The sequence below is a fragment of the Nyctereutes procyonoides genome, unplaced genomic scaffold (assembly GCF_905146905.1).
Source record: "Nyctereutes procyonoides isolate TBG_1078 unplaced genomic scaffold, NYPRO_anot_genome, whole genome shotgun sequence".
Lineage (NCBI taxonomy): Eukaryota > Metazoa > Chordata > Mammalia > Carnivora > Canidae > Nyctereutes > Nyctereutes procyonoides.
The window spans coordinates 22,109,631-22,128,907 of NW_026575133.1; the positions used below are offsets into that span (position 1 = coordinate 22,109,631).

General features: G+C 50.6%; 1 protein-coding gene across 2 annotated transcripts in view; it reads left to right on the forward strand.

Annotated features, from left to right (window-relative positions):
• Positions 1–2,132, forward strand: part of GRK5 (G protein-coupled receptor kinase 5) — a 208,632-nt gene extending 206,500 nt beyond the window's left edge. For both annotated transcript variants that reach the window (XM_055346259.1, XM_055346260.1), the window contains exon 16: positions 1,496–2,132. In XM_055346259.1, coding sequence (XP_055202234.1) covers positions 1,496–1,594 — 99 coding nt within the window. In that variant the 3' untranslated portion in view covers positions 1,595–2,132. The remainder of the gene's footprint in view (positions 1–1,495) is intronic.
• Positions 2,133–19,277: the final 17,145 nt, after the last annotated feature.

A 19,277-nucleotide genomic window follows, 5' to 3' on the forward strand; every position in this document is an offset into this window, starting at 1 on the left:
ACAGCTGTGGGGAGGTGATCCCAGGGAGCCTCAGGGCTCCTGGGGTGGGGCCCCCAGAGTTGGATGCCGCGCCCTCCGGCTGGCAGCAGAGAAGACTCTGCCCCTTGGGAAAAGGCAGTCTTCCTCAGAGCCTGTCCCTGGGCTCAGCCCAGGGTTGAGGTTCAGCGTGGGCCAAGTGGAAGAAGTGTCCCCATGGGCCAGTGAGGGACCCCTGAGGCCCTCACCTCCTCCCCTTGCCCCAGGAGGCCAGAACCGCACCCCCTCCTGGCCTGGCCCATGTGTCCATCCCACAGCCCTGAGGCTCCTGTTCTTTACACTCCCCAGGAGGATGAAGGAGGAGAGACAGGGCATCCCAGCTCCCCCACCCCCACCCCATAACAGGATGGGGCAGCTGTTGAGTGCTTTTTGAGGGCCTCTCTTACTCTCCACAGAAGCCTTAATTCAACCATTTGGCTGTTCAGCCAGGCTGTATCGAGTGCCTACTGGGTGCAAGGCTGTTTTCTCAGGGTTTGAGATGCAGCAGCAAGCCAAACCGGGATCCCTCCTTTTGGGGCGTCCTAATGCAGCGTGAGCCTCAGATGTGCTACCATGATCCCACTTCCAGATAGAGAAACTGAGGCTGAGGGGGGATTCAGGGAACTTGCCTAGGGCCACACGGCTGGTGAGCCCACAGGGGGGATCTGGGGATAATGACAGGAGGCACAGATCATGCACGTGGAGAGAAAATGCAGACTGAGGACAAGTTTGGGGTTTTATCTGAAAGCTTCATGCATCCTATCCCCAAATATACTTCTGTTCATATACTATAAAAATAGAATTTTTAAATGCTTCCACAAACTAAAATTGAAGTTCCCCAAAGAAAGGACCTAAGCCCTCACCACTGAGTCCCTAGCACGTCCTTAGGTCCAGGGAGAAGCACTTGCTGGGGAGACCTGGGGTCTCACAGACCCGGGGTCTGAATGTGGCCCTGCCACTTCCTGCCTCTGTGGGCCCTCCGGAAAGGTCAGGGCCCAGAGCCCGCGAGAGGACGGAGTGAGGTAGAGGTTCGTGGCCCTCAGCACAGCACCCAGCACCCCCCCCCCGGCAGATGCCCCGGGGCCTCTCCTCCTCCTCCTTCCTGCAACGTGTGGGGCCTGCGCCCAGGGGATGCCAGGAGGGTGCCGAGAGCACTAACGACGCTCTTAGCCACACTGCACGTGAAGCAACCAAGAGATTTAATGACTTGCCCAAGGTCCCTCAGCTAAGTGACAGCTTTCAGACTCCAAAGCGGGTCTACAACTACTGATCCTACAGATATTCTAGGAGGGGCCACCCCTCCCTCTCTGCCTTGGGGTCCTCTAGCCCTGGGTTTGCAGGGGGAGAGAGCACGGGCAGCAGAAAGCAAGAGCACCTGGCCAGCAGCCCCGACCGAGGCCCTGTTTTCTGATTCAGAGGCCCCTACGAGTCCACCAGGATTAACTCACTTTCTCTCTCTCGCTCTCGCTCTCTCCTCCAGCATCAAAACAATTCCAAGAGTTCACCCAATCCCAAGACCAGTTTTAACCACCACATAAATTCAAACCATGTCAGTTCAAACTCCACCGGGAGCAGCTAGTTGGAGCTCTGGCCTTAAGTCCACAGTGGGACCAGCCCAGCCCCTTGTCCGTCGAGGCAGAACTTGTGGACGGGGGAGCCCTCCAGAGGAGCCGGGGAAGGAGGCCGTCCGCCCCCTCAACGCAGAGCCTCCAGGTTTCTCAAAGAGATTTCCACTCAGGTCTGTCTCCAGAGGTGGCCCTCAAGCCGACGTGGAACATTGCAATAGAAATCCAGTTGGATACGACAACTTGCACGTACTTTAATAGCGTCATACCTAGAACTGAATTTTGTCTTTATTATTTTTAAGGAAAAGTTTTGTAAATTTCTCTATTGTCTCAGTTTACATTTTGTATATTTGTATTTAAATGAAAGTCAGACTTTGAGGGTGTATATTTTCTGCGCAGCCGCTGTCAAGTCATGTGTTTTCAGACATTTTAGAGTGGGTGGGGGGGGGTGTTACCAAAAAAAAAAAAATGTGACTCAAGACTTCCAGAGCCTCAAATGAGAAAATGTTTTTATTAAATGTAGAAAATGATTCACATTTCACCTTTAAAGGATTGGTTGTATCCATCTCTGTAACCTTTCCCTCACGTTGATGTCACCATGCTGTTGGCTTGTAACAATCTGACTTACGTGCTCCAGACACACTTGCGACTTCGTCTGTGGGGTCTCTGGAGTCACCCGGGGCCAATGTGCACTTGTCCTTCAGAGGCACACGGTGCCAGTGTTGCTTTGCCCTTGGACTCCTCTTTCTTCTGGGCCTCTTTCTTTCTAAGCAGGCTCTGGCTGCTAAAGCCAGTATGTTTTCAAGAGGCTTGCATTTGGGGAGTTTCGTTTTACTCTATTTTTAAAGGGAGGCATAGCGATGATAAGGAGTAGTCATGGAACCCCAGCTATCCCGAATCCTATGGCCCAAAGGAAGCATCAGAGTGTGGGGGTCAGTAGAGTCCTACTGAATGAGTCCATAGAGGGGGGAAGGAGATTGGCCCAGGGACTCCAGGGAGGCTCCTTAGGTTTTTACAGGGTCACGGGGTCTGGAGAGCTTCACAAGACCCCACAGATTCCTTGGCCTGGGTGGCGTGGATGGTGTTGGCTCCCCAAGTAATGGGATGCCTGAGGAGAGGGCTGGGATACCACGGAAGCTCAAGACAAACTCACGGTCACTCCTTGGGAGAGGTGGGACAAAGGTGAGCTCTAACGGGGCATCTCAACATCAGGCACAAGTAGCCCCCAGGAGGACTTGGTGGCTTTGCCAGACCAGGGTTTTCTGAAGGCAGCCACCAGGCCCTTAAGCGTGGCCGTCCAGCACCAGGGAGCCACTGGCCTCCTCCTGCTGCCTCCACGAGGTGACAAGGAGCAAATCCACCCTTGCCTCCCCTCTGTTCCCCTGCCTGGCTCGTCCCCAGCAACCGAGTCAGCCTCCTTCAGACCCGGTGTCAGCCACCTGGCAGTTGCCAGGGTTCCTCCTGGTGTGGGTCCTGCATCACCTGCGCTGGCATCTCCTGTCAACATGCAGATTCCAGGGCACCATCCCAAACCTCTGGGAGGAGGGCCCAGGAATCTGCATCTTGAAGAAGCTCTCCAGAACATTCTGACACACCCTCCAGTAAGGACACTGCTGCCTTACTTAACGTAGTGGGGCTTCGGGTGCGACTCTCCCCAGATGATCACTTCCTGTGACCCAGGCAGCTTGGGGCTGAGCTTTGAGGGAGGGGAGCCCAGGGTCCGCGCTCTTCCCTCCACCCGGCCCTGTGGGTCCCAGAGCCCCAGCCGGAGAGGGGCTGCCTTCAGGGGCGATCGCTTTGGATCATGTGACAAACAAGAGGGCAAAGCAACCCTGAGCTCCCTTCGGATCCCTCCAACGTGCAGTATTATTTCCTGCAAGACCAGCTCCCGCCTCGGAGGCTGCTTCACGTTGCCTTTCCTGGGCCGCACGCAGGATAAATACAAACAGCCATACTCGGTTTTGGCCCAGGATGCGGAAAGCTCCTTGACCCATGTTTTAGGATCCTCAGGCTCTCGCTGACCCTCCTTTCTTAATGGAAAGGACAATCATCTTCCCGGGACAGCCACCAGCCCAGGCTCCCAGGCTCCCACCCTCCCTCCCTCCTTCCTTTTGCCCAATTCACAGCAGCTCCCCACTTACCAAATGACTGGTAAAAGCCTCCGAGCCCCACGCTGGCCATTTGCAGCACAGAGTCCTCGAGGCGCGAGAATGAAGGCATCAGTCCGTCTGCTCCATGCGTCTCTGCATCCTGGGAGCTCGAACAATGCAAACGCACAGGCCTCTGTGGGACCCGACGTCTTCCAGAGCCTTCCTCGGTATTACAGCCCGTGTCCCCGCCACAGCCCCCCGGCCTTTCTGAACCTCCCGTTCCTTGGCCCCTTGTTTCCTACAAGGAAAGGGAAGTGGTTATTTAAAACAAATCAGCCCTCCCTTCCACCCCCAGCCCCCGAGTCATCACAGTTTCTCCTCCAACTTGTTTTCTAGAGCTGCATTTTTAAAAGATATTTTTTAATTAGGAAAAAAAAAAAAAACAACAACCCAAAAAACCCCATGCCACCGTCTTCCCCAACCACCTGTCTGGGATAAGGCGAATCTGGGCAGTGAATGGATTTAAATCTTTTTTTTTTTTTTTTTTTTTTTAAATGACATTTGAGCCCTTCACAGAAGGGCCTTTCTCCAAGCGTGACATTTCTCTCACCGGACATCCTTGTGCCTTTGAGGTGAGACGCAGGGCCCTGCAGAACCCTCTGCTCCCGCTTTTCAGGAGACAAGCAGCTGTCCCCAGCGAGACGGGGGTGATCTCTGCCCTCAGCACCACGACCCACAAGACCCACAAGGGTTTATCGAGCCCCCTTTGGTGGGGGCGGGGGGCTTCCGTGACATCACCCTAATACCACCAACACCTGAGCCGGGCTTCGCGGGGAGTGCCGTCCCGTCCCACCGGCTCGTCCTCTCCTCTTCCCCGGCCGGACGTCGCCTGTTAACCCCCGAGGTTCGGGCTGTGCGCTTGCACGGCGGCTAAGCCTCGCTGCATGTGGCCGGGCCCCAGGAGGGCCTGTTCCTGGGCGCTGCCCTTAGCAAATCCTCGGTCCTGGAGGGCCGGGCGGCGGAGATCAGGGTCCCCGGGTCCTAGGCACGCTCCACGCTCCAGGCTGCCACAGATGGCGAGTCCTGGGGACACGCGTGGACGCCACCTGCGCATGAGGGCGCCCCGGGATGAGGCCAGCAGGCCCTGACCACAAGGAGGGCCACCCCTGAGAAGCCCGGCTCCCCACGCCTCGCCGCGGAGCCCTGCCGCCGCCCAAGCTCGTCCTTGCTCTTCCGCAGCCCTGTCCTTCCCGGAAAGGCCCGGGCATCGGTTTCCCACCGACTGGCCCACGTGAGCCGCCACCCAGACCTCGCTACAGAGGGAGCATCGCGACCTCCTCGCATCTGATGCCCCGGGCTGGCCAAAGGGGACGGCGGCCTCGTGGGCCATCGGGAGCCCCCCAGCACCCCGAGATGGAGAGGAAGCACCGCTCGGGTGCCATCAGCCCTCCTCCCGGGCTGCCCCGAGCACCTGCATGGGCACCTGCACCTTCCGAGGGCGCTTGCGTGGTCTCCTGGTCTCCTCACCCCCCACTCTGGGGCAGGACCTCCCAACCTCAGAGCCTCGGCCTGGAAAGGAAAGGCGTGGACAGCTCCGCGCATTCTGAAGCAACGGAGTGGAGCCACCACCAGCAGAGAGCTCGCTTCTTTCTGTCACAAGGGACCAGGACAGGGCAGCCTTGTTCCCCCGCTGGCTTTCACAACCCACCAGGACGGCCAGGTTCCCGGCTGGTCTCCTGCTGGGGACAGTGGTTAAGACATTTGAAAAGCTAGCTCTCCCCGGGGACGGAAAGATGCTTCCTAAAAGGAGAATGTAGGTGGCTTTCTCCAGCCCACCAAGAAGTCATTTTTGTAATAGAGCAAAAGCGAATGTTCTCGATTAGAAGAGCTTAGTGGCTGTTGGTAGTGTTAAAATAATAATCCTTCTAGTATCCAAAGGTTTCTATTTTTTTTTTCAGGGAAATTTTTACATTGATGATGAATGAAACTAGTTCCATTTTGGAGGTCATTCCTGACCATAACGGCTTTTGTTCTGCTGCTCTGAATCTTGTACGTTCCATCTAATACGTCACTGTGCTGCTGTATCTAGATCGAACCACTGTTGTTGTTTTTTTTTTTTTAAGAGAAATAAATCCTTAATGAAAATAGCGTTGCATTTCTTTCTTCCTGCACGTGGCTGTCGCCCCCAAGATGCCAGCTCCTAACCCTTTACGGGTCAGCCCTGCCCAAAGCCACGTGCCCTCCGACCACGAGGGAGTCCATGGGGGCAAAGGGCTAACCCTGAACCTCAGACCCCGGGAGTCCCATCACAAGGGACTCTCTGGTACCTTCTTACATCTCTCCAGAGACCTCTGCTGCCTGACCAGCCGCCCCGGCAGACAGAAGGCACCATCCTCCTGGGACATACGGTCTGAAAAAGTCCAGCCCCACAGCAGCCACCCTCCCCACCATTTACTGCCTCTGCCCAAACTCTGTCCCCTTCCCGGGCCCATGGGGAGCAGGGGGTGCCCTTCCCTCACCTCCTCCACCGACTCAGCCCCCTGCCCTCCTCTAACCCCAGAAAGCTGTAGATTTAGTACGTGAGGGCACCAAAATGATCTCCAACTCATTCATTTCCAGGCAAGCTTCAAAGCGGGCATCCCCAGGGCACAAAGGAGCTCCAGGCCGCTCTCCCTCTAGGAGGGATGTCCTAGGGTATTGGGATCTTTTTTTTTTAAGATTTTATTTATTTATTCATTCGTGAGAGACCCAGAGAGAGGCAGAGACATAGGCAGAGGGAGAAGCAGGCTCCCTGCAGGGAGCCCAATGCGGGACTCAATCCCGGGACCCCAGAGTCATACCCTGAGCCACCCAGGTGCCCCATAAGGTATTGGGATCTAACTGCTCTTCCTGGAGATGGTGAAGAGGAGGGAAAGTCAGGGCCTCAGGAGCAGACACCCAGACACTCGCAGTGCAACTGGCCAGGACGCCTGGCGCCACTTCATCATCGGCCTTAAGCAGGTGTCGGGCCCTGGCCCCACTGCCTCAGGAGAAGCAGCAGGAAAGAGGCCCAGCCAGTCAGCCAGAGGGTGAGTTCTCCTCCCTACGCAGTCCTGCAGCAGATGTTTGGAGAACTCCTACTCTACCCACAGCACTCAGAAGCACATCAGACAAAGCCCCTGCCCTCCTGGACCTTGTATCTCAGGGGGACGTCGGCCACCCCTGGTTGATGAACCAGAGGGCACAGGGCAGGACTTCTCACACTTCGAGGAGCACAGAGCCACCTGGGCATTCTGATAAGATACGGATTCTGATTCAGTGGATCTGAGCATGGGTCTGCATTCCCAACAGGTTCCCCGGAGAAGCTGCTGGTCCCGGGATTACCCTTTGGGAAGAGAGCCCTAAGCCCTAACATCAAGCCAGGGTCTGTGGTCAAACCAGGACCTCCATTCGCATTGCTGTCCCCTTCGGCACTGCAGGCACAGGTACAGGTGTCTTATTAACACACACATTTGCGCTGCCCTGGAGGGGAGTTCCTACCAGCGGTTCTCAAAGTCGGGCCCTGGACCAGCAGCAGCCACAACCCCGGGGACTTGTGAGATCGGTGTTCTCAGCCTCCACTGGATGGAATCGGAAGCTCTGGGGTGGGAGCTGGTAACAGGCCCACCCGGTGATTCAGATGGAACCTCAGATTTGAGGGTGGCTGATTCACAAAGTGTTTTCACCTCCTGGAAATCTCACTGGAATCTCACACACAATCTCACACACACCTACCGGCAGTGTGGCTCTGCAGACAGCAGAGGCTCAGGTGGTTGACACTCCTGCCTGTAATCGGGAAACGGTGCGTCTAGTCGGCCGCCCTTGCTCTTTAAAACAGGAGCAAGGAAAAAAAAAAAAATATATATATATATATATAAAACAGGAGCAAGGATACAACAGTATATCATTGTACTGCCGCACGCTTTTAAAAATGAAAGGATACACCAAAACTGAAAAAAATAGTTACCTGTAGGGAGAGATGGCCAACAGGGGGCAGGGCGAGGGGACAGATATAAAAGCCAGACTGCTGAGTGTGCCTCGTATATTTGACTTTGGAAGCAATATCAAACGAAAAACAAATCTGGCTTTAGTGATAAGAGACTTTTATTCGAAAGGAACTTTCACAGTCATGGGTAGAGATACAACAGAAGCAGGACGCTGTGACCCTAAGATCTGCAAAGTCTCCGGGGTCAGGCAAAAAGGGGTTTGCTTTAGGGACAGGAGTAAACAAAGCTCCCACTGCCCCACACCCAGATCCTTCTAGAAGAGAATGCTTTACCCTGTGAGGGCTGGCTCAGGCCGAAGATGGGCCAGAGTTTGCAGGGTCCTGGAGCAAGGAGAGAAACTGAACTGACGTTTGGTTGGCTAGCACTTTGTTCGGATGATCAGTGGGGATTGGCGGTTCAGCTAATCATTTATGAGACCAAGGATGGGAATTTGGAGGGCTGTAAACAAACAGGTAGGGGGTGGAGCATCCCTGGGTCTTCTCTGAGTCCTAAGGGGAAGGGTGGTTTTTCTGCTGTTTTCCCAAAACACAAAACAGCGAGTGGGACTCCCCTAACCATCTCTGTTCTCCAGGAGCACAGGGCTCAAGGAAAATTTAACAGTCACGTGTAAACGTGTTAGATAATTATATATATTTCTTCTTTTTTTAGAGAGAGAGAGAGGGAGGGAGAGAAAATCTTAAGCACACATCCAGTGTGAATCCTAATGTGGAGCTCGATCTCATGACCCTGAGACCATGACCTGATCCAAAATCAAGAAGTCATTTGCTTAGCCGACTGAGCCACCCAGGCGCCCCTAGATAATTACAAGACAAAACTAAGCATTTTTAAAGCAATCCCGAAAAATCAAAACACAAGTAAAACAAATCTATCTGGGTATGCAGTTGGTGGCATAATCACACAGAAAGCATTTCCGAGTGACTTTAAAACACAGAAATGTGACGATGCATTCTTATACTGGGACATAGCCTAAGAACTGCCCAAGAACGTTAAACTATGTTCACTAAGCATATTGTTAGTAATAATATAGGTATTATTATTCTGCAATTATTATATATGATAGAGCAAAACAAGTTATGACATTAGGACAAGTTTTCAACATAAGGAAAAATAATAAAAACAAAGTCACAGAAGCTAAGTAAAAGCTATGTAATACAAAAAAAAAAAAAAAAACTTTAAAAAAGTATGTACTCATTAGAAGCAACGACCAGCATGCTGGCAGGAGGACCGTGGCGCCCAGACTGTGGCCTCAGAACCACTTCCCACTTAAAAGCAACCAGGACTCCTGGAGAAATGACTGATTCCAAGTCTGGAGGAGGAAATGCCCAAGAGGATCCTGGAGTGTCTTGTCATCCTGGAAAACAAGGATGCTATCAAAAACTATGAGGGTTGTGTCCCAAACACTCGAGGAACAACTTGAAGGAGTACCTGGTGACCTAAAAGGGGCAATCGGAGCCTTAGTAAGAGTAACAAGTGATGTAGATTAACACATCAAGTGTGTTTAAATCCAGGAGCTCAAAATAATATTTTCTTAAAGAAAAATCCCATTAGTCACCTTTAGAAAAGTCTAGAGAACTAATGGGTTATTTTGGAAACTAATAAATAATGCAAAAGCATCAAGTCCCATTTGTCACTCAAAGAGTTGATGGAGTTGATGCCAGGAACCAAAGTTTAGTTTAACATTCAAAAAAACCTATCTACATAATTCAATACATTAACAGAACAAAGAACAATCATATAATCATTTCAAAAGATGCAGAAAAAGCATTTGAGGAAAAGAAACTGAGCACTCATTCATGATAACAACTCTCAGAAAATTTAAAATAGAAGAGCATTTCCTTGACTGGACATAGCACCTACAAAAAAAACCCTAGAGCTAACATCATATTTGGTAGTGAAATTCTGAACACATTCTTCCCTAAAAGCAGGAAAAAGGGAAGGACTTCTAATTAATATCAAATTAGAGGTTCTAAGCAATGTATTAAGGGAAAAAGAGTTTGAAAGACATAAAGATTGGGAGAAAATAAGTTAAGCTATCTATTTAGAAATAACATAATTGTATACCAAAAAAAAAAAAAAAAAGAAAAAAAAAACCAACCCAAAGGATCTAGTGAAAACAAAACAAAACAAAACAAAACAAAAGCCCAACACTGGCACACTTGAAATCTGAAAAATTTGGCAAGGTCTCAGGACACAAAGTCAATCTATCGAAATCAGGTGTACACCTTTATATTGGCAACAAACAGAAAATGAAATTTAAGAATTATCAGCATCAAAAGCCATAAAACACCCAAGGTTAAATTTAACCAAAAAAAAATGTAAAATACTTCTAGGCTAAAACTAAAAAATTATTGCTAAAAGAAATCAAAGCTCTTAATATGCCATGCTCATGAATTGGGAGACTGTACTATAAAGATACACATTTTCCCATTTTAACTATAGATTACAGGCAATTCTTTTTTTTTAATTTTTTTTTATTTTTTATTTTTTTTTTATTACAGGCAATTCTAATCAAAACCCCAGCAGGATTTTTTGTAAGAATTGTCGGGTTTGTAGGATTCCTATTCCTTATTCCTAAAAGGCTAGAGTTGCCAGTCTTTCTAGCCAACCACATCTCTGAGCATCACTCATTTCCTCGTACAAAATGATCTCTAACCTCCTTTTGCTAAGTCAGCCCTCGGGTGTAGATTGGGCAACCATATTTGGAGCACTTGCGTCCACCCTGGGCGCGTGGATTCCCGATGAGGGTCTGAGTAAGCTGAATATGCACAGCAAGAGTGTGGACTGAAGTTAATTTCCACATGTATTATTCTGCTGTTTATACTATAAAGTATTTCAAAGTAAACTACACACAAGATAACACTGGGGAAGGCAAAACCTCGCACCCCAGTATCATGGAGCTCATCTAAGCCTGGAAAAAACTGAACTTGATTTTTGCCCAAACTTGGAAGTAGAGATCTTCAAAGCAAATAGATTTTTGAGCTATTTATTGGGAGAAAATAAACGCAGCAAGCCTGGGGAAACTATTTGATAACTAAAGTGGATTTCTTATGGGCCACCTAGAGTTGGGTCTTGCTTTTTCATCTAATCAGATGATCTTTCTCTTTTAACTGGTATGTTTGAACTAATCACACTGAAAATAATTATACAGCAGGTGCACTACTAGGTATTTACCCAAAGGATGCAATGAAAATACTTATTCAAAGGGGCACATGCACCCCAATGTGTATAACAGCATTATTAACAATAGCCAAATTGTGGAAATAGTCCACATGTCCATTGACTGATGAATGGATAAAGCAGATGTGGTGTGTGTGTGTGTGTGTGTGTGTGTATTCCAGTAAATAGTATGCAGCCATAAAAAAGAACAAAATCTTGCCATTTGCAATGACATAGATGGAGCTAGAGAGTATAATGCTGAGATAATTCAGTCAGAGAAAGACACATACTGTATGATTTCACTCATATGTGGAATTTAAGAAACGAAACAAATGAACAAAAGGGGAAGAAGAGAAAGAGGGAGAGAGGTAAACCAAGGAACAGACTCTTCACTATAGAGAGCACACTTATGGTGACCAGAGGGATGGTAGGCGGAGGGACGGGAGAAATAGGTGATAAGGATTAAGGAGTGCACCTGTTGTGATGAGCACTGGGTGATGTGTGTGAATCGCTGTATTGTACACCTGAAACTAATATTACACTGTATGGTAACTAGCTGGAATTTAAATAAAATATTTTTTAAATAAATAATTATAAATATGGGTGGGTGAAAATCTACCGTCTTATTAACTCTTTTCCATCTGTTCCGTTCTTTGTTTCTCTTTTTCTCCTTTTTCTGCCTTCCCTGGGTTTAAGTGAGCATTTTTTATGATTTCATTTAACTCCCCTATTGGATTATTTTTTGTTTTAAGATTTTATTTATTTATTCATGAGAGACACAGAGAGAGAGAGAGGCAGAGACACAGGCAGAGGGAAAAGCAGGCTCCATGCAGGGAGCCCGATGTGGGACTCCATCTGGGGTCTCCAGGATCACGCCCTGGGCTGAAGGCAGGCGCTAACCCGCTGAGCCACCCAGGGATCCCTCCTATTGGATTATTTATGCCTCTTTTCAAAGACGGGTGGGGGCCTGGTGTGTCTGACCAAGGAGGGGAGGGGCCCTTCCAGTAGATGCGCCAGGAGCAGGGGAATGATCTTCCTCTCCCTGAACCTGCCTCCTTCTAATTCATTCTCAAAACAGCAACCAAGACAGAAAACTTATCCCTCTAAAGGCCTTTTCTCCCTATAATGTGACACGAAGAATCAGCAAGCCCCCACCCCAAGGGTTTGCCCCAAGTGAAGGATGGCCTCCAGAGAGTGAGTGGAGGCAGAGGGGATGCTGCAGACACATTTACTAGCAAATCAGGTAACAGATTCATTCAGTAGAGCAAAGCTTCCACGCTCCTGCCAGTCCATGTAACCGGCAGGGCCAGCTTTGCCACAGAGCCTGCTCGTCTATCCCGTCCGTGGCTCCACGTGGGGCGTGGAAGCCAGGGCAAGAAGCAGCTCAATGTCATTACGTCAACGCCCAGTCAAGAGCAAGGAGTCTGGGCAGAGAATTCTGTTTTCGCATTTGCAAAGGGTCCCCTTCCCAGAGAGAGATTCAGTGGCTCTCTGAGATGTGGGGGTTGGTTATCGGTCCCTACTGGTCACACCTGTGAAGTCTGGGAGCAGATCTGGAGGCTGTCACGTGGGGAATAGGTGAAACCCACCAGGGGGTTTGTGCTGAAGCCCCTCCCAAGGCAGAGAACGTTCTGAGCCCCTCAGGATCTCGTCTGGGTGCAGGTTCTTGAACTGCCCTCGTGGCCAAAAGTGGCCAGTTGGATGCAAGACCAATCTTCTGTGTGACTAATGTTTGAGACGTGGGTGGCCGAGGTAGGTGGGCTCTGGGGCCACTGCCAGCAAAGGGTCCACCTCGAGACCAGGCTGGGCCCAGGGGCGCATGCTTGGGAAGCCCCTGGGAAGGGCTGGCTCTGCATCTTCGGGTCCTAGGAATGCATTTTCAGTCCAGTTTCAGGCTGTGTCCTCCCACCCTGTGATGTAATTCATCCTGCGTCCCACCTTCAGGGGGCTCTGTTATAGATGCAGGGGCTCCTGTCGGGGAGGAGGGAAGCCTGAAAGACCGGGGCCTTCCTCCCCAGACCCCTGTGCCGTGTTCAGGTGGGAGCCCTGGCAGGGGGGCCCGGGCCCAGATGGAGGGCGAGCCTGGGAAGGGTCTGACGCATGAAGCTCTGCTCTGTGGATGGCCACCCCCCAGGCTTTCTTCTTGGTACATGTAAAAAGGGGCGCTTCAAAGACGGGCAGAGGGCTGTAGACACGATGCTCATTCCAGAGCCCAAGCTAGCCATGTCTCCCGATGTGTAGAGCCCTCTGTAGCTACCCATCACCACCTCTCCTCTCTCACTTCCGGGCCTTTGCACATGCTGTGCCCCGGTCCGCGCCACCCTCGGACTGACTCCCTTTGTCATTCAGGTCCTCTTCTCTGGAGCTCAACGTCATTATGTCAATGCCCAGTCAAGAGCAAGGAGTCTGGGCAGATGATTCTGTTTTTGCATTTGCAAAAGTTCCCCTTCCCAGATAGATTCGGTCGGTCACTCTCTGAGACGTGGGGGGTGGCCTGCCTGGGTCAGCTATGCTCCCTGTGAGCTCTTACCCAGGCGGTGTTGAACTCAGCTGTTGCTAAGTCTCTCCCCCATTAGAACACGAGCTCCTTGACAGTGTGCAGGCAGGAGAGTGGTCCCCAGAACTTCTACAATGTCCTGCTGTATGCCAGCTGGAATTAAGGCTGAGATGGAATTAAGACTGCCAATCAGCTAACTCTAAAATAGGGAGGCTCTTCTGGATTACGGGGGGTCAGGAGGTGGGTGATGTAATCACAAGGGTCCTTAAGGGTAGAAGAGGACAAGGGTGCCTGGGTGGCTCCGTCGGTTGAGCATCTGACTCTTGGTTCCGACTCAGGACATGATCTCAGGGTCGTGGGATGGAGCCCCCCATGGGCTCCATGCTCAGTGGGGTGTCTGCTTGAGATTCTCTCTGTGCTGTGCTGCCCCCTCCCCACACGCAGGTTTTCTCTCTCTCTCTCTCTCTCTCTCTCTCTCTCTCTCTCTCAAATAAATGAATTTTTAAAAGGAGTGGAAAGGGAGGCAGAAGCCTGTGTCAGAGCAATGTGGGGAAGACCTGACTGGCCTTGGTCGGCCTTGAAGGTGGAGAAGGGGGGCCCCAAGCCCAGGAGTGCAGGCAGCCTCCAGAAGCTGGAAGGGGCCAGAAAACAGATGCTCCTCTGGGATCCTGGGAACGAGCATCACTGGGCCGACACCTTGATGTCAGCCCAGTGACACCCTCGCCGGCTTCTGATCTCCAGGACCCAATGTATATGGTTTCAAGCAGCCAGGATCATGGAAGGAGCTGGAGGAAACTGTACGGGGGTGGCCTGTATCCCCGAGGGCCGCGCTGGGGTCAGAGAGCGAGGGGGAGGAGGGCAGAGCACCAGCCCTTACGCCCAACATCCCCGGGGCGCAGGCCTGGGGCCCCGGCCGGTCAGGTCACCGGGTCTGTGTGAGTCAGCCAGTCCCTGGCAGGTGCTCTCCGGGCCCCAGCCTGCTGCCCGGACCAGCTGCCACGACCGCTGCCCGGGGTCTCCAGACTGAGCTGGGCGTGCCTGGCGGAGGTGCCTGCTTGGGTCCACTAGGGACCCCGGGTTCGGCCCGCTGCCCCAGGGCACCCGAGGGCTGCCGACTGAATGCAAGAGCCCGTCCCATTCCGTCTGAACCCCCCGATTCATCTCTGCACGACTCCCTGCGGGCGGGCCCAGGAGCTTCTGGTGTGTCTTGGGCTAACATGGGACCAGTTCCTTTTTCTCGACACCTGGGGACTGGGGCCCTTTCCCAGAGCCCTAGAAGTCCATCGAGCAGTGGCCCAGGAGGGAGGAGGAGGAGGAGGAGGAGGAGGAGGAGGAGGGGAGGAGAACTGGTTACAGAGCCAAAGGGAGGTGTCTACGGGGCTGTGGAGTCCTACCCCAATCTTCAGCGTAGACCAGCGAGCCTGGCAAGTGCTTCGAGGTCAGGCTGCTTAACAAGCCCTCCCGAGAATTCTTTTCATCGGCTCGATTATCACATAATTACATACAATAGAATTCAACAATTTTAAGCGTACAATTTATTGAGTTTTAACAAACGTATACAGTCACAAATCTACATATCGAGATATGTTATCTCGATAAACATCAAGATATAGGATGTTTCATTCACCTTGGAAAGCTCCCCTGTGTTGCTTTGCAGTCAAGGGTCTTCCATCCTACCGGGTACCTAGGGGCCAGGAGGACAGATGTGCAGCAGCACAGACAAATGACCAGAGTCCAAGGGGGGGGGAAGGGCCTCCTTGTGGGAGGTTTTTTTTCATTTGTGGTTTTCATTTACTATTACTATTACTATTGTTATTATTAAGATTTTATTTATTTATTCATGAGAGACACAGAGAGAGAGGCAGAGACAAAGGCAGAGGGAGAAGCAGGCTCCCTGCAGGGAGCCCAATGTGGGACTCGATCCCAGGACCCTGGGATCCCGCCCTGATCCCAAGGCAGACGCTCAACCACTGAGCCACCAGGCATCCCTATTATTATTTTAAAAATATTTTATCAATGTACTCTAGGCCAGTATAGGTCACAGAGCACTGCAAGTATTGGCAGTTTCCAGCTGACCTTTCCCCACCTGCTGTGCCACCCAACAGCCCTGCCAACCCGTTTTAGGCTTCTGCCCTCCAGAATAAGAGATAATAAACGTGTGTTGTTTTAAGCTACTAAGTTTGTGGTAATTTGTTACAGCAGAAATAGGAAACAAATGCAGTAACTGATGTCAATATATTCATTATATTAATAGTGTCTTACACTCAGATTGTGCTTCACTATATACCAAGCATTTTACCTCCTTGTCTCCCCAGGTAGATTATAAATTCCTTAAGGGTGTGGATAGCCTCTTATACTCTTGTGCCCCGATAGCACCCCACGCCGCTCTGGGAACTTAGGAAACGAACTAGGAAAGGAGACGAGTAGTGTTTATTCCATTTATGTTATGTCTCAGGCATATCTGAAGCATTTTAGGTGCTTTATCCACAAAATCCTCACACTCCTTATAAAAAAAAGAAAAAAAGATTCTATTTTACAAGTTCAACATTTTATAAGTCCTCACGTTTCCCTTGTTTATTTCCCTTTGGCTTTGCGGGTTGTCAGTAAAGTTCCATTTTGAAAACCCCTGCCGGGGTCCTTTAAGCCAAGGGAAACACAGAGACGGGAACCACTTTGCCCATGCTTGGCCAGAGAGAAGGAGCGGGGCCGGCAAGGGGCTGAGCCTGGGGCTTTGAGCCAAGAGAGCTGCTGGGAGACCCAGCCCTGCAACCTACTGGCTCCAGGACGTTGCGCAGGTCACTTAGGGTTCCTCCATCTAAATCTCTTCCTCCGTAAAACCCATGCAACATTCCCTCTACAAGTGTTTACTGAGCGCCTACTGCAGGCCAGGCCCAGTCGCTGGCCCTAGAGATGCAACAAGGAACAAAAGAGGCAAAAAATTCCCAGCATTAAGAAAGCTTGCCTTCCAGACGGGGTATGGAAAATACACATAAATAAATACAAAGTCTGTCAAAAATACTAAGGAGAAAACAATAAAGCAGGGAAACCAATGCCCTTTGATAAGCAAATGATTAAACTGTCACACATCCGGTATCAAGGAATAGTACTCAGCAATAAAAAGTAAGGGAGTATTGAGACTCACAACCTGGATGGATCTCAAGGGGATTATGCATCAGTCTCAAATTATAGAGATGGGGGACGGGTTAGAGGTTTTCAGAGCTTGGGCGAAGAGATGGGGAGTGGTGACTGCAGCGTGAGAGAGATCTTTGTGATGATGGAATAGTTCTGTACCTTGGTAGCCGTGGTGGTTACACAAACCTACATGCGTATAAAAAGGCATAAAACTAGATGCACGCATTGGACCAATGTCAGTGTCCCAGCCCTGCTGTTGCTCTCTCATGACATAAGATGCAGCCACTGGGGGAAACCAGGTAAAGGGTGCAAGAGACGCCTTCATACTCTCTGTGCCACTCTCTGTGAATCTATCATTTCATTTTTTTTAATTTTTTAAATTTATTTATGATAGTCACACACAGAGAGAGAGAGAGAGAGAGAGAGGCAGAGACACAGGCAGAGGGAGAAGCAGGCTCCATGCACCGGGAGCCCGATTCGATCCCGGGTCTCCAGGATCGCGCCCTGGGCCAAAGGCAGGCGCCAAACCGCTGCGCCACCCAGGGATCCTGAATCTATCATTTCAAAATGAAAAGTGTTTATTTAACCTATAAGAAAATGGAAATTAAAGTAGGAGGGAAGTACAGGCACTCTGTGGGCAGCCAGTGTTGAAATTCTGGGTAGGGTGTTCCAGTTCCTCACTACCTCAGAGGGCAGGGCGGTGGGTGGTTTCAATAAGATATAATGAGAATCCAGAATGCTGCAAATAGTAAATGTTAGTTTATTATTATTTTTTTTTAATTTTTATTTATTTATGATAGAGAGAGAGAGAGAGAGAGAGGCAGAGACACAGGCAGAGGGAGAAGCAGGCTCCATGCACCGGGAGCCCGACGTGGGATTCGATCCCGGGTCTCCAGGATCGTGCCCTGGGCCAAAGGCAGGCGCTAAACCGCTGCGCCACCCAGGGATCCCCAGTTTATTATTATTTTTATTAGAGAATGCAGTGGCATGTTTTACAAACTCCATTCTTTGTGTGTGTGTGTGTGTGTGTGTGTGTGTGTGACGATATTGCTGTGGTCATGTTTCTTTTAAAAGTCCCTAACTTTTGGAGATGCACACTGAAATGTTTACAGATGACATGATGTGTGATCTGCGATTTCAAGAAAAGACAGAGAAGTGGATGGAGTGTAGATGCACAGGGCTGGCCATGGTTTGGGGCCGGGCTGGGCCAGCCTGGGCTGTGAAGACAGTGGTGATGCTCTTGAATTCTCGAGAACTCCTCTCTTCCTGGACAGAATCCAAGCACAGCGAGAGCCATTCCTCCCACATATCTACGAGGTCAAAACCACACTCATGGGCGCCTGGGCGACTCAGTGGTTGAGCATCTGCCTTCAGCTCAGGACATGATCCCAGGGTCCTGGGATCGAATCCCGCATCAGGCTCCCTGCATGGAGGCTGCTTCTCCCTCTGCCTGTTTCTCTGTGTCTCTCTTGAATAAATAAATAAAATCTTTTAAAAAAACACACACACACGCTTGTATCACCAGCTCCTGGTGGTCACAGAGGTGTCTTGCCTTGCTATCCCAATGGAACCCCATCTTTGTTGGGGGTTCTGTAGGAGTAGATCTGAAGGGGCCCCTCTTTCTCCTTTTCCAGCTTAGGCCATTTCCCAGCTTGCTGTTTGGAACTTGTAGGTTTCATCCCTGTTTCCTTTCTTTTCTTTTCTAAGATTTTACTTATTTATTTGAGAGAGAGGGCTTGCACGAGAGTGGGGGGAGGAGCAGAGAGAGAGAGAGAGAGAGAGAGAGGCAAACTGACTCCACACTGAGTGCAGAGCCTGATGTGGGGCTTGATCTCACAACCCTGAGATCATGACCAGAACCGAAATCAAGAATCAAGTGCTCAACTGACTGAGCCACCCAGGGTCCTCCCTGTTTTATGTTTTAATGATCTGTTCCCTAGGAAGCCAGGTCCTGAGAGGAAGCAGTGCAGCAGAACATCTGGTTGCCCCAAACTTATTCTAGCAACAGAGCTTTTCTCCCCACAAACAAACCCTTGTGAGTCATCCAAATCCCTGAAACAGACAACTTTTCAATATTTTTGCTGTGTGATCTTGGGGAAAGGGCTTCTTCTGAGATCTGGTGTCTTTTGCAAAGCACTTTACAGTTTGGCTCCAAATGGTAGGCAGGCTTAGAGATCATCCCTGGCTTGGAGCCAGGAAAGTGGGCACGGAGGGTGCTGTTCTCAGTGAGCTGCACGGTGGCTGGTGGTGGAGCTACTTTCTTCCTGTGTCCTCCACCGTGCCGGCCCCATGGAAGGTGGGGACTGGTCTTGTCCCTGTGGCCCCAGACGCCGAGCCCAGTGACACGTGTGAGTGTCCCGCCAGCATGCCCACTAGTCAGTCAGAGCCCGATGGCCCCTAAATGGAGAGACCACCTGGTTTCAGACTTGCCTGCCCACTGACCGCCCGGGGGACATTCACAGCACCCCAACCAAATTTCTTAGGAAAAAGGAGGTCTCCACTTCCTTCAGGCCTCTAAGGAACAGTGGCCTATGTGAGGGGTCTTTATTAATAAAGATAATATTAACAATACTTCGGGGGGGGGCATGTGCTTAATGCATTTCTTTTTCTTTTCTTTTTTTTTTAAGATTTTATTTATTTATCCATGACAGACACAGAGAGAGAGAGAGAGAGAGAGGCGGAGACACAGGCAAAGGGAGAAGCAGGCTCCACGCAGGGAGTCCGACGTGGGACTCGATCCTGGGTCTCCAGGATCACACCCCGGGCTGAAGACGGCGCTAAACTGATGGGCCACCAG